Genomic DNA, 12,964 nt, shown 5'->3' on the forward strand with positions numbered 1-12,964 from the left:
CATGATATCATGCAACATCTTCAAAATCTTCTCGATTTTGGCATTAAAAAAAACCTTAATACTTTAGGTCAAACAATAAGTATCAAATTTATTCTCAAATACACAAAGGTGGTGATATGACATCAAACATTGAGACCGAAGTCATTGTCAGTTCTTTTTGACTCTTCATTTAGCACCTTTACAATTTGGTTACACATGATCGATATAGTCACTCATACAACAATGAAAGGTCTGGATAATGTGAGTCAGTAACATAAAAATAAAAAAAAAAAGCACAGGGAGCTGGAGTGTTTGGATCACAGTTACTTAAAGATATACACAATATATAATGCAAAAGTACCACTTTCAGCGCATTGTTTCCATCTATTAGTACCTTTAAACCTCTACAGCCCCACTCAAGAACTCATAATAGAAGTTATTTGACAACTAGGCCACTAGACAGTGATTACTAAACACATTTCTGACATTTTTGGACCATTTTTAGTTTCACATTATTTATAGTTCTGTAGTGTGGATCATTACTGTCAAACAATGTGTTGTACCTGTAGTGTGAAAATATCTTTTTAAAAATGCTAATAAGGCACTCGTTATACTGAATATGGTATTGCCATACCAACAGGGTCTAGGATTGTACCCACATCACGTACACAGCGTTTATGGCACCCTCTAGCGTTAAACTGGAGTCAGTGCACATCACGGATGGACAGCACAAAGTCCATTTGGAGAAGGTTCTCCCCCTCCTAACAAGAACCTGCCTCTAAGGAAAAAACACTATCGCAACATCCAGCTGTTTTTCTCTGGGTGTGTAACCGGAATAAAACAGCACTTAGTGGATTTGAAGGAGGAACCAAGCAGTCGGTTCTCCTTGTTTTTACTTTGTCTTTTTCTACTTAATTTTAAACCCTGTTCTCACCAAATTTGCAGCAAGTGCCCTTCATCCAAAAGGCCCGTGAGAGCTGAAAAGGCCACCATCAGATCCTCAGAACCGTACACTAACTTCACATAAAGGCCACCTCCAAATCTACATGACATCCACAAAGAACTCGCTGGGGTTGCCCATGGCCAGGTGGAACGACTGGCGCGAAGCAGTCAGCTCGGGGGGCACGGAGCCCAGGTCGCGGGTGGGCGGGGCTCCGGGAGGCCCGCCTGGAGTGGAGGAGGGTGGCGGCGGTAGAGCCGGATGCATGGCTGTGGGCATCTGCTGCGGGTGAGGGAGAGTGTGAGCGGCCGCCATGGCCGGATGTGGGTGCTGGGGTACCATCATCACCATCATGGGGTTGTACGGCAAGATACCGGGCGGGTACGGGGACAAGTGGGGCGGCGGCGCCATGCGGTGGTGATGCGATCGCTGTGAGGAGGCATGGCTGTGCTCGCTGGGAGCAGCGGAACCATGGCCACGCCTCAGGCTGCTGCGGGTGGAGTACTCCGATTCACTGCCGCTGCCAGAGCGCGAGTCTGCTCCTCCTCCTTCTCCCCCTGCCGAGGGGGATTTGTCACCTCCGCCCACGGTGCTGCCGGGACCTTTAGCCGTGCGGCGCCGGTCTCCCTCGCTCCTTGTGGACCCGCTGCTCCGGCTGCCTGTGGACAGGAAGAAGTTTTCAATCAAATCGTGAGCGGGTTTAAAATTCCAACTTCGGCCGGTCCCGGCGCTCACCTTCGCTGTGCTGACTGCCGGTGCTGCCGGGGGCGTAGCTGTAGCTGGACAGCTCGTGATACGGTGGGGGCTGGCTGGAGAAGGCGTGCGTCGGGTAGGGCTGATAGGGGAACGTGTGCATCATGGGCCACGGGGAGGCCCCAGGGAGAGGCAGGGGGGCCAAAGTGTCCTGGTCCGAGGCCCCGCTGGAGCCATCGTTGTCATTCAGGGTCAGGTTGGCCATGTCTGGGCGGGAGGCAAGAGCGGAGGGAGTGAAGACGGAACGCGCGCGATTCGGCACCGTAAGCGTTCTTCGCCGTCTACTCACAGTTTTCACAGTCGCTTAAGTCTCCAAAGACGTAGTAACACTGCTCCGAGAAGGTGATCTTGTTGACCGTGTGCCTGATGAAGCCGGCTTTCAGCAGGTTACTGGCGTACTTCCTGGCTTCGCGGCGGTCCTGGAATCCTTCGATATGGTGGAAGAGCCACTCCACCACGTCTGAACCTGTTCCAGCGTGGACAGCATGAGGGCTTTAGGGTTTTAAACGGTTACCGCTATGATCAAAAGGGATTTAAAACGACGGCTCATTCAGGCCAAGAATATTCTATCAGCTGCCAGAAATGACACTTAAAATTAGATCCATTATATTTTCACTCCAAAGACCACAAACGTGGAGTTTTTCAGCTTGTGATTCACCTGCAGGTGATTCCAATTTAGATGTTCTGAGGCAAAACAGACATTCACAGTTGCACTTTGGCTCCGCCCCCAAGTCAGGCGGGTTTAACACAGACAGCTCAACAGCGCTGCAGCGCTCCCTCCTCGTTTCTGCTGCAGTCTTACCGAGAAAAGCATTCGGGATGGTGATTTTAAGCCACATGCGGTCCCTGACCTCCAGACCCGACTCTGGTGAGGCCATAGCCTTGGCAACGGAAGCCATGTCGGAGTGCAGGGATAGGTTGAAGTCGTCGAATCCTGGGAGAAGACGGGAGGGAATGAATGGCGGGAGCCTAACATCGGACTGATTCGGAAAGCGAAAGGGGAGGCTCTCACGTTCGGTCTCGGTCACAGAGGAGGAGGAGGTGATGGTGCTGAGGGAGGAGCTGCCGGGGAACGGCGGGTAGGCCCCGGTCATCGCCACGGAGTGACTCACCCACGCCGCAGGGTCGATGGGTCGGACCGGTTCATCTGCAGGGGCGGAGAAGACAGTTAAAGACCCACCTTCAGCCACGGAGGGGAGGCAGAAGCTGTGCACTCACTGCGGGGCAGCGTGAAGTAGCCCTGAGGAGAAGGGTCCCAGCACTTGGCCACAGTGAGGATGATGGGCCTGGAAAGGACGATCATGATTACGCCTGGTTTTAGAAGTACCCACGCCATCCGATCAGGATTCGGCGACTCACCCCGGCTTGTGTACAATCTCTCGGAGCACTCGCACCGCGTCGTCGTTACTCATATTCTCAAAGTTGATGTCATTCACCTTCCAGGATTTCAAAACGACAAACGATTAGAATGAGGAACATCGAGGGAAGCCGCCCGACAGCGTTTTCCTCACCTGCAGCAGCATGTCGCCGGGTTCGATGCGTCCGTCGGCAGCCACGGCCCCTCCCTTCATGATAGAGCCGATGTAAATGCCCCCGTCGCCCCTTTCGTTGCTCTGGCCCACGATGCTGATGCCCAAGAAGTTGTACTTCTCTGTCAAGGTTGAGAAAAGCAGAAGGGCGTCAAGCAAATGAGGGATTTCCGGGAAGTCACGGAGGTTCAAAGAGGAAACGCCAGGAAATTACAGACCCATGTTGAGAGTGACGGTGATGATGTTCAGCGACATCGTGGAGTCTGTCATGCTGCTGAAGGAGGAGGTCTGCAATCACACACCGTACATTTAACTCACGCGCCGCCACATCAAAGCATCCCCGAGCCCCTCTGCTGAGCGAGCATTACCCTCTCCAAACGTGGGGGGCGCTGTTTCCTGCGGCGTCTGTGGCGTTTGAGGAGCCTGGAGGCTGTGCTCTGCTCCGTGGCGCTGCTGAACCTGCAACATCAAGCGTCGGGTGGAAGCGACGGTGAAGCTGAAATGCTCTTTTATCCAGATGCACCGAACACCCCCCCTCCCTTCCAAAACTCTTCCTCACCTGCTCATGGTGTCATCGTCCTCCGAGTCACAGAAGCTGGTGGTTTCCAGCTCGCTGCTCATCATCGTGCTGGAGCTCTCATAGCCCGCCAGGTGGCGCTCAAGTCGACTCTGTCCGTTCATGCGGGGACCTGTGACACCAGACGAGGGACACGTGTTGGTTCAGGCCCAGGTTTGCTTCCCCACCCCCCCTTTGGTTTAAACACCTTGACTCCAACGTTCGTTAATTGTATGGGCATCTTTCCATTGTTTGGTGGGTGGAAGCGTTTTCTCACCGTGCGGCTCCATGCTCTCTCTGTGCCGAGGCCTCTCCCTCCTGAAGGACACCACAGACTCCGTTTCGGTCTGGTCGTCCAGGGTCTCCACGCTGCCCGTCGCATTTGGACTGTAAACAGACAAAAAGAAACCCAGAACGACAACATTATCAGTCACGACGCGTCCCTGTAAAATCAAGTTTGGGTTTCTAGGAGCGGGAATGGTGCTGGTCCAGCTCCAAATACAGCAGGGGAAGAAACGGCCTGTGCGGCGGAGCCTTCAAACCGCACATTTGCTCCAGTTAGAGAGACTGTTTCATCTGGAATCGGATTAAAGGGAGACACGAGAGAGGGAGGGGAGGAGGTCCAAACACTCGCCTGCACCGACGGGTTTGACTAGTCTGCAGAGTTCACGTTATAAAAGATTCACAAATGAGAAAATAAGCACGAACCCTTAACGAAGGGCGGTTCCAGGAAAGATCAGATTCAGATGATCTACAGCCTCCTCGCTGTTGTAAGTGGATACTGGGGGGGGTTAAAGATACTGTATCCTCGTTACTGCCGTGGGAGAAGGGATCGGTGCTGCAGGTAATTACAGAGAAGAGCGCTTTGCTTACTGGAAAGAGGGTGGCCTGGAGTCTCCGATGCCCCCGGTTCTCTCGGCAGGCGGGGGTGGGAGGGGCGGGGGAGGCGGCGAAGGCTGGGCTGTCGTTTCCACGGGAGGGACGACCGCCACCGGAGGGTCTGCTGCCGGGGCGTCCGAAGACACCAACTGGAAGAAGGAGGGGGGAAATAAAGGACAGGTTTGGGTGCAAAAAAATGGAAAAGAAAGCAGCATTTGAGGGGAGAAAGGATGTGAAGTACGGAGGGAGAAAAGGAGGAGTGAAAGGACGTGTGGGGAGAGGGAAGCAGGCAAGATGTCAATTACTTTGACACCCAAACAGAGCAGCCTTTTCAGTCGGATGTCTCGGGGGCGGAAACACGACCCCACATTCAAGCCATCTCTATCCATTATGCAGCAAGAGTTGCGACACACACAATCTCTCACACACACACACACACACACACTCTCACAGCGCTCAACTTTTCTAAACGTTTTCATCCAACACAAAACACCACCTCTTCAAATATAAGAGTCCCCCTCTCCACCCTAGCTATTCCTTCCCCGGTGATCATTTCATCATCACACAAACACTCCTCTTCTGGGATCCCCTCCATCCGCCTTGGCCAGATCATCACATATCAGTACCTCTGCTGTCTGAGTCCCACCCCCCCAAATGTCTCTCCCTCTTTCTTATGCACTTAACAGATGCCTTGGCCTCAAACCGGCTGATCTGGGCCAGCATCGGTGTTTTATCTCGATTTAAATGTAAGCTGCAGAGCCGGGAGGCGACAACAAAGCCATCTGGCGGAGAACTGGGAGACGCGAGGAAAAGACGTACCTGGCAAACGTTCTATTCTACAAAGGGGTAGCGAGCTGTAGCTCACATGCTTGATGAGAAACATTTGCCTTCCTCAAACACAAACCACATTTAGCATTGTAATGTGTTGAGGCGTCGGCGCGCTCTGGGGATTTTTTTTTGGGAGCTCCGCTGGACTTTCAGGCCCAGCCAAACAGAAATCCTTACACGAACGCAGAGGAAACGGGACACGTCTCACCGTTAGCACGGTCGCTTGGAGGCTAATTATGCACATCTCGATCGCGTCTTACCCATGAAACCACTCTGCCGTTGAAACACGGCAGCTTGGCGCCGTCGTCGGAAATTTCCTCCTTCACCACCCTGAGAAACGGAGAAAAAGAAGAGAAAGGATTGAAGTGCATTAACGTCTCAATTATTCTTCACGCGGGGACAGATGACACGGACGTTTATGACCGAACACGTGCCTGCCTTTCATCCCTCCTCGGGACTCTTCCTCAGCGTTTGTCACAAAGACAGACAGCCACATTCAACTGTGTAATTTGCCCCCATTAAACACCCACTCCCGGGTCATTACGCTAGTTACCGGGGGCAGGGTCTGGACACCAGCGCCACACAGGAGATATTTGACTCCTCTACCTCCGGAGAACGACTGCTCTGCCAGCTTGGTCTCCAGACTTGGTGGAGGTCCACCGGGCCGTCGTAAGCAGCTCCTAAGAGCTGGTTCTGTGGCCTGAGCGTTAGCACAAGGCCAGATTGTTGCGGCGACGCAGGGAATTTGTTGCAGGCAGACGTGCGAGGCTCACGTGGCTTCCCCAAACCCCCAAAATTACGTTAAAATCCAAGCTCGGCTTCCACAACTGCCAGATATTGACTAAACTTTTCATTCATGGGACTCCAGTAGCACCTCTGACACACGTAGAGCCAAAACTCTGCGTCTAGACACGCATGAACAGATGCAACATTCATCCCGGGAACGCAATTGTCTTCATTCCTCGGGCCTCCACACAAACAAGTGACCACACACACATGCTAAATTACTTGCAGTGCTGCATTAACATCCCAAAAACTCCTCCTCAAAATGTCCCACTGATATAAACAGTGAATCTTTTACGTTTACATATGAGATTCATTCTAAAAATGGCCCGATGGCTTCTAGAGGCTCGTTTAGTGCCTGTCTAGGTGTCCGGCCATTATCAGGCCTGGCGTTAAAATGCAGCCTGCGTGTTACCATGACAACCCGATTGAGAAACATAAGGAACTCTTAAAGAGGACATTTCCCAAGGTATCGCGACAAAGGAGGTCCTGTAACGTGTCGACGCTCCTTCTGGATTTATTACAAGATACATTTCACAGTCCCCCGCTGGCTTTAAATTCCTAAAAGCCAACACAGCATCTCCTTCCTCACCATTAATCTTACTTATGGTTCCCAGATCCCACTAAGTGGCAGATGTACGCAGAAGAATATCTAATAACTCGGGGCCAACACAGCCCTTCCTTGTCGATGTGGACACCGAGCAAATGGCCCCCGTCCAGCCACAAGTTTCCAGCCCCAGTGCCGCTCTGCAAATCCCCCCCCTGCCACACACAGCTCTCACCGACAGCTGGCCTCCTACCAGGGAAAATGAAAACACACTGTTGCGCTCTCAACCCCTGGGTCTTGGAGGGGGGGGGGCAGCTGCTTTGATTGGACAGCTGACGCCGAGAGTGTTTGAAAATTCTCGTCTGAACTTGGACAGATATATTTCAGATTAACTGGGCCTTTGAAAGACCCCCCCCCCCCCCAACAACATGTCGCCACCAGGAAACACACTCTTCGCTCGCTCGTTACAGGCGCGAGAGGTCAAAAGGTAATCACTTCTTCTCTGGTTGCACAGAGCTCTTAATTTGACAGTGGACTTGTAAATTCCGGCGCGGGCTGCGATAAGGCTAGTCATGTTCAAATAATTACCTGGGGGGGGATTAAAACTAGCACACTCTGGGTCTAAAAGCAGACGGCAGATTTCCTCAGTTAATTAGCTGCACCGTTCTCGACATAAGTGCACTCAGCCGGCGACAGGCTGTTGAGCTAATTGCTAACGCGAAGCAGCAAAGGAACCTCTTGTGTTTATCACCGAGGGTTGGGATGATGGCGCCGATCATCGGGGCTGCCCGGCCCCCCAACACCAGTTCCACCGGACTGACAAACCTAACGTTGGGCTCGGATCCAGATCGCAAACTAGTTAAAGACGTCATTTATTGGGATTTTTGGACTTCATGCAAAACGCCTGGCGGGGCGTCGAACTGTAATTGGGGTAAACAATGAGAAAAGGGGGGGGGTAAGCCCTGAAAAACGATGCCATCTTGATCCTTTGGTTCCACGGGGACCAACAGGGACTAGTTTTGCTCCAGTTCCTAACTTAGGTCCATTAATTCTGCAGAAAAAAGCAGAAATTTAGGTGAAAACACTAAAAAGCCAGCAGCCCAGGTAGCAAACCGCTTTATTTTGACATTTCCACATGGCAGAGCCCCCGATGGTGCCATCCCAAGAAATAAAGGGGCTTTAATATTCATCCAAGAACACAATGGAGCCAACAGAGGCCCTGGGGGTCTCACTGGGTGAGCAAACCACAAACGTGCATTCCTCCACAGGAAAATACACAGCAGGCACTCCGGGGTGGGGGGAGAAAGATTAATTGATAGGGACGATCAGACAGCCTTTTTCTGGGGGGGGGGAAGGGTTGCAAGGAAGGGAGGGAACCGAGGGGACTGAAAGGAAGTCTGGTGGGCCGGAGTGTTAAAGAGGGGAGACAAAACGTTGGCCTGGGTCCCGAGGGGAAGAAAAGGAGAGGGTTTCACAAGACGACGGGCCGGAGGAGGGCGGGAGAGACGGGGATTAGTGGAGAAAGGCAGCGGGGACAGGGGACGTCTCCCATTGTGATGATGGTGCTTTTAAGAAATGCCCCGGCCTGCGTGCCTGGGGTATTTATAGAACCACTTGTAGCTTCATCATCTGCGCCACCTCAGATTCCACACGGATGGAAAACACCAGCAAATGCTGCAGTTTAGGCGAACGGACCGGTCCCACTGGACCCGGTGACCTTATTGTTCTCACTGGGCTCAGAACTGGGAGGTGATGTTAGTTCCCATAAAGTCCTTGTGCTAAACATCTGCAGGGGGAAGAAGAGGGTGAAAAAGATGATGGGACAGAAGGCAAAGCAGCTTTTGCTGGGAGATGCTAATCGGACCGGTTCGAATGGGAGATTACACAAACACACCCCAAAACTAATTCCATGACGAATGCAGCGACTTTGGAGAAAAGTAAATGTTATCGTCCAGGTTTTTTCCCCCCCTCACAAAATGGCAGTTTTGCGTCTAATTCTGAGAAACCCGCAGTCATTTATCGCGTTTTCAGCAAAGTCCACGACACAGAACCGAGAGCTTCTTGCTTGGCAGTCTTGTGATCTCGGTTATTCGCGGCACGTTTTGGTTCGTTCTCCACGCAAAAGCCAAAAGAAAGTCGAAGGGAAAAGAGGTCGCAGCGGCTCACCCGAAATCCTGATCCATGGACTTGAAGAAGAATTTGTAGTTCGGCTTGTTCAGGACCTGCTTAAAATCCAACAAAGTTATATTCTCGGCAGCGATGGGGATCTTCACCAAATACGGCGTCTCCTCTTCGTCGATGTGATAAATAATTTTGGTTTCCGCCATGGCTGTTCTTTTTTTTTTCTGTCCAAGCTGGAACCGAACCACCAGAGAGCCACTAATCAAGGCGAGGTAGCGTTACCGTTGTCGGGCTGCTAGCTGGCTAGCGGCGGGGCTAGCTCGCTGGCTAGCGAGGCGGCAGAGGTGAAACGGTGACGGCCGCTGAGATTTTCGGGGCCGAGCCAGAGGACGCGCGGCGCTGGGACCCACACTCGGAAGCTCGCTCTCCGGCTACACGGCGGCCAAAAACTCGCATTCCCTCCGCTTAACGAGCGCCGAAGAGGCGACGGACGCGCTACATCCACACGACCGAACTGCAGGCAACTTTTTCCCCCAACAAAAACACACGGGGAGGTGGGGGTGGAGGGCGGGGGGGGGGGTCTGAAAACTTTTCGCCACTTTTTTTTTTGGGTGAGCCAACGCGGCGTGTGACGTCATCACGCACGCCGCCCCCGCTGTGGACGCACGTGATCCCGCTCCCATCATTAACTCACTCCCATCATTAATTCACTCCCATCATTAATTCACTCCCATCATTAACTCACTCCCATCATTAATTCACTCCCGTCATTAACCCACTCCCGTCCTGGCGTTAAATTAGGAACGGAAAACTTTTAACTTTCACTTTCCGCCCGATATTTATCAAAACACAATTATTAAAGTGCTTCCGGGTTTAAATTACATGCCAATTAGCATTATGCTAAACGCGTCACCTGCTTTGACCTCAGCTCTGGAATTTGTCAGACGCTGTTGTAAAAGTGAATTTCTACGTCTGGACAAGCAAACGAGACGTGACATTAAATTCAGTAATGTTATAGAACAATAACGGTTGATCATTTAAGAAAAACGTTGGAGCAAAATAACTTTGTAAAAGTCCATTTTTTTCCAACCTTCCTCGCATAGTAACCACAAATTATAAGAATTGGTGATTGCAAAAATGATGGTCTTTCTTCAAATGTTAAAATGAAGAATTAATCCAATGAGTCCACATTTATCTATTTACTTTATTTAAAGGTTTGAAACAGGCTACAATTTTAAAACCCTTAACACATTCATGACTCCTTGAGTTAAAGTAACTGATGTAGCTGCAGGCCAAAATGTTTTTCCATTTATTTTTTATTGAAAATTAAGACTTCCTAGCAACCAGGAAAGCTAAATAAAACTAGAAATTAATCATGTATGAAAAAAAACATTATTTACCTAAAATTCTCTAGCTAGAAGGAAAAAAACATTTTTTAGTTATAAAATAGATTAAAACGCCCAATAGGGGGAGCATTTCTTCTCTCACTTCGTCCTCTTTAAAACTTCTTTCTGAAGAAATGTGGACCGAACACCACTCCAACCACGCAGGTGATCACAAACAGAACCCAGAAGGTGACCGCCAGCAGCTGCACATAAAACAGCTTCCTCGTGCTCTGCTGGATGGCCTCGTCCTCGCTTACCAGGCCCGACACCCTGCTCGGGTACATCTGCTGCACCCTCAGGCTCACGGTGGGCAGGATGATAAAGTGGGCATCCCTGTTGTCAGCCTCCAGGGACAGCACCACTCTCTGGGTGAACGTCGCCACGGTCCCGGGCAGGCAGAAGGCTACGTGGGGCAGCCTGGCCAGGATGCGGGAGTTGCAGGGTAAAGACAGGGCATCGTCACCAGCCTCCAGGGGGGTGAGGCAGCGGCAGAGGGGGCAGGGGATAGCTGGTGGGCTGTGGAGGTGTGTGGGGTCAAAGGGTAAGAGCTGGATTCTCTGGAGGCATTCGGTGCAAAAAACATGGTGGCACCTGAGCATACGGGGACACTTATTGTAATGGTTGTACTCTTGGTAGCAGACGGGACATTCGACATCCACAGGCTCCTCAGGGGAGGTGCCGGAGCCCGGGACCCCAGCGTCGGGACCCTCCTGCTGACAGACTTGGACGACGTCCCCGGTCATGATGGGGCCGTGCTTGGAGGCCAGCGATGCCAAACAATTCAGTGCAGACCTGGCAAGATAAAACAAGTTCAGCAGTCCTAAAGTCTAAAGTCCGACCCCTCTACCCCCACACAGCTTTGTTTTAAGAGGGGATTCCATCGAGCATGAGTCACAGCGTTTATCCATTTAACCGCACATCTTGCATGCAAATGACGGCCCCACTGAGGGGTTAGCTGGCACATCCAGGAGTTTAGGAAAACAAACATGCTGGGAAAGGAACAAGGAAGTCTCAAAGTGTGTGTGTTCTTGTATTTGCTACAGAATGAGGACCAAAATCCTTCTTCTGCCAGCAAAGTGAGGACATTTTTGGAAAGCAGGGACGTTTTGGTTTGGGTTAGACAGCTGGGTAATGTAGTATGTGTGAGTGGGATGGCGATGCCATTCGATGTCATAAATGCTACCAGCTATCTAAAGCTTGCCTCTAAAGTGAAGTTAAACTAGATGTTGGCCTGTTTGTTTGTATTCTCAGAAGACATCATTAATTTCAATGAGTTTTTGTTGCTAAAATCAGAATTCTGCACGAAAACAGGTGGCGTCCCACAGGGATCATTGCTAAGCATTGACCCTCTGCTGACTTGGTGCACGGCAACGCATCGCCTGAAGCCAAACACACATTGACAGGACTGAATTCCTACGACAACGATAAAGATTCGAATTCCATCTAAAACCTCCGTATCGATAAACCGATCAATCGGATGGGCTGCTATGTCGGCCGTCTTGTTCTCATGTCGGCCCCAGAGCAAAAACTGGCACCGATCCATCGTTTCATGCAAGGAAGCAGATAAAAGAGCCACCTACCGCCGCTGCAGATGCCACCTTTGATCTGGACTCTTTGATGGCCACCTCTACTGACCTCGCTTCCTTCATCAGAGAGCGCGCTCCGGTTCTGCTGCTACGTGTCTGAGCTTGGCCTGCCGCTCACCTCCCCGCGTCCAACCTCCATCTCACCTGATTCGACCGGTTCTGCTGTGTTGCCGCTGCCGCCGCCGTCTCCCGCGGGGCATCACGCTCAGCTGTAATTAAACCCCCGGTGATGCGAAGGCAACCAGGACACACAAGGCACAAAATGACAGATTAGCCTCCCGAGGGCGTCGAATGGTGTTATTATCTCACCACACCGACTGATTGTTTGGGCGAATGTGAAGAAGAGGCGAACATTAAGATCCCTTCTGTTTCAGGTGCACAGCACCAACTCCTCGCTGTTGACGATATGACGTTAATTATCATCTTACCAGGAAGATAATCTGCGCTTTCCCAAGTTTCAGAGGTGAAACCAGCACAACGGGGTCAGTGAACATCTCTGACCTCACCTCAGCTCACCTGTGTGTTGGCGCCATCGTGCTTGGTCGTTTTTCCCTTTTTTCCCCAATACTTTTGGGGGCTGGGGGCCCACAGAAGGCTGAAGCTGGAGATGAACGGGCCACATCTGCTTTACTGGAAATCATCACTGGGCGCTGGTGTCATACTGGTCAGTGAGAAGATCACCCAATCTAGCACTGAAAAATGTGAAAACTGCTTTTTTTCTGATGATGTTTCAGAAGTAATAGATGGTTTTGTCTCGTCTTACAAGACAAACAGCTCCAGAAATTAGTTATTTTCACGTGGGATGTAAATAATTGCTAATTCACCCCAGGTTTGACAACAGAGCGTAACTTACTGTAAGACCAACACACCCATAGCAGGAAGGTCCTTCTTAACAAAGGGGTTTTACTGTCTGCACCAGCACAAATAGCACACGCCTGTGAATCTTGGCCCACATCTGAGTGGGAATGACCATAAAAGGGAAAAGTGGGCGGTTGTTTAGAGTAAAAACTCTGCAAGGGGGCTGTGACGCCACACACACACACACACCACACACACACACACAACACACACACACACA

At 51.2% G+C, this 12,964-nt stretch overlaps 2 protein-coding genes across 3 annotated transcripts; both read right to left on the reverse strand.

Annotated features, from left to right (window-relative positions):
* Window positions 1-62: 62 nt before the first annotated feature.
* Window positions 63-9,472, reverse strand: dvl2 (dishevelled segment polarity protein 2). Of its 2 annotated transcripts, XM_057025930.1 has the most exons (15): window positions 8,961-9,471; window positions 5,725-5,794; window positions 4,631-4,785; window positions 4,035-4,144; window positions 3,761-3,890; window positions 3,570-3,660; window positions 3,420-3,489; window positions 3,184-3,323; window positions 3,032-3,108; window positions 2,891-2,958; window positions 2,685-2,819; window positions 2,475-2,606; window positions 1,962-2,138; window positions 1,655-1,879; window positions 63-1,578 (listed from the first exon to the last, which is right to left on the reverse strand). In XM_057025930.1, exons 1-15 carry the CDS (start codon window positions 9,119-9,121, stop codon window positions 1,022-1,024), a joined length of 2,298 nt encoding a protein of 765 aa, XP_056881910.1. In that variant the 5' UTR covers window positions 9,122-9,471; the 3' UTR covers window positions 63-1,021. The 2 variants fall into 2 exon arrangements, with proteins under 2 accessions (XP_056881910.1, XP_056881909.1); XM_057025929.1 differs by having other exon boundaries at window positions 2,475-2,819; window positions 8,961-9,472.
* A 627-nt stretch (window positions 9,473-10,099) lies between these two features.
* On the reverse strand, window positions 10,100-12,803 carry si:ch73-335l21.2 (RING finger domain-containing protein). Its single transcript, XM_057025935.1, has 2 exons — window positions 11,881-12,803; window positions 10,100-11,092 (listed from the first exon to the last, which is right to left on the reverse strand). The coding sequence occupies exon 2, from the start codon at window positions 11,041-11,043 to the stop codon at window positions 10,414-10,416; it is 630 nt and encodes a 209-aa protein (XP_056881915.1). The 5' UTR covers window positions 11,044-11,092; window positions 11,881-12,803; the 3' UTR covers window positions 10,100-10,413.
* Between the last annotated feature and the right edge of the window lie 161 nt (window positions 12,804-12,964).

The sequence above is a fragment of the Takifugu flavidus genome, chromosome 3, assembly GCF_003711565.1.
Source record: "Takifugu flavidus isolate HTHZ2018 chromosome 3, ASM371156v2, whole genome shotgun sequence".
In the NCBI taxonomy this organism is placed as follows: domain Eukaryota; kingdom Metazoa; phylum Chordata; class Actinopteri; order Tetraodontiformes; family Tetraodontidae; genus Takifugu; species Takifugu flavidus.

What these genes read in the sequence shown, in the direction of transcription:
- dvl2 (XM_057025929.1), bottom strand. Translation starts at nt 9,121, where the DNA reads ATGGCGGAAACCAAAATTATTTATCACATCGACGAAGAGGAGACGCCG. An exon ending in ACGGCAGAGTGGTTTCATGG is followed by an intron (nt 4,786 to 5,724) that starts GTAAGACGCGAT and finishes TCCTTCTTCCAG; the next exon opens with TTGGTGTCTTCGGACGCCCC. An exon ending in TCCAGGCCACCCTCTTTCCA is followed by an intron (nt 4,145 to 4,630) that starts GTAAGCAAAGCG and finishes GTCTGTTTACAG; the next exon opens with TCCAAATGCGACGGGCAGCG.
- si:ch73-335l21.2 (XM_057025935.1), bottom strand. Translation starts at nt 11,043, where the DNA reads ATGACCGGGGACGTCGTCCAAGTCTGTCAGCAGGAGGGTCCCGACGCT.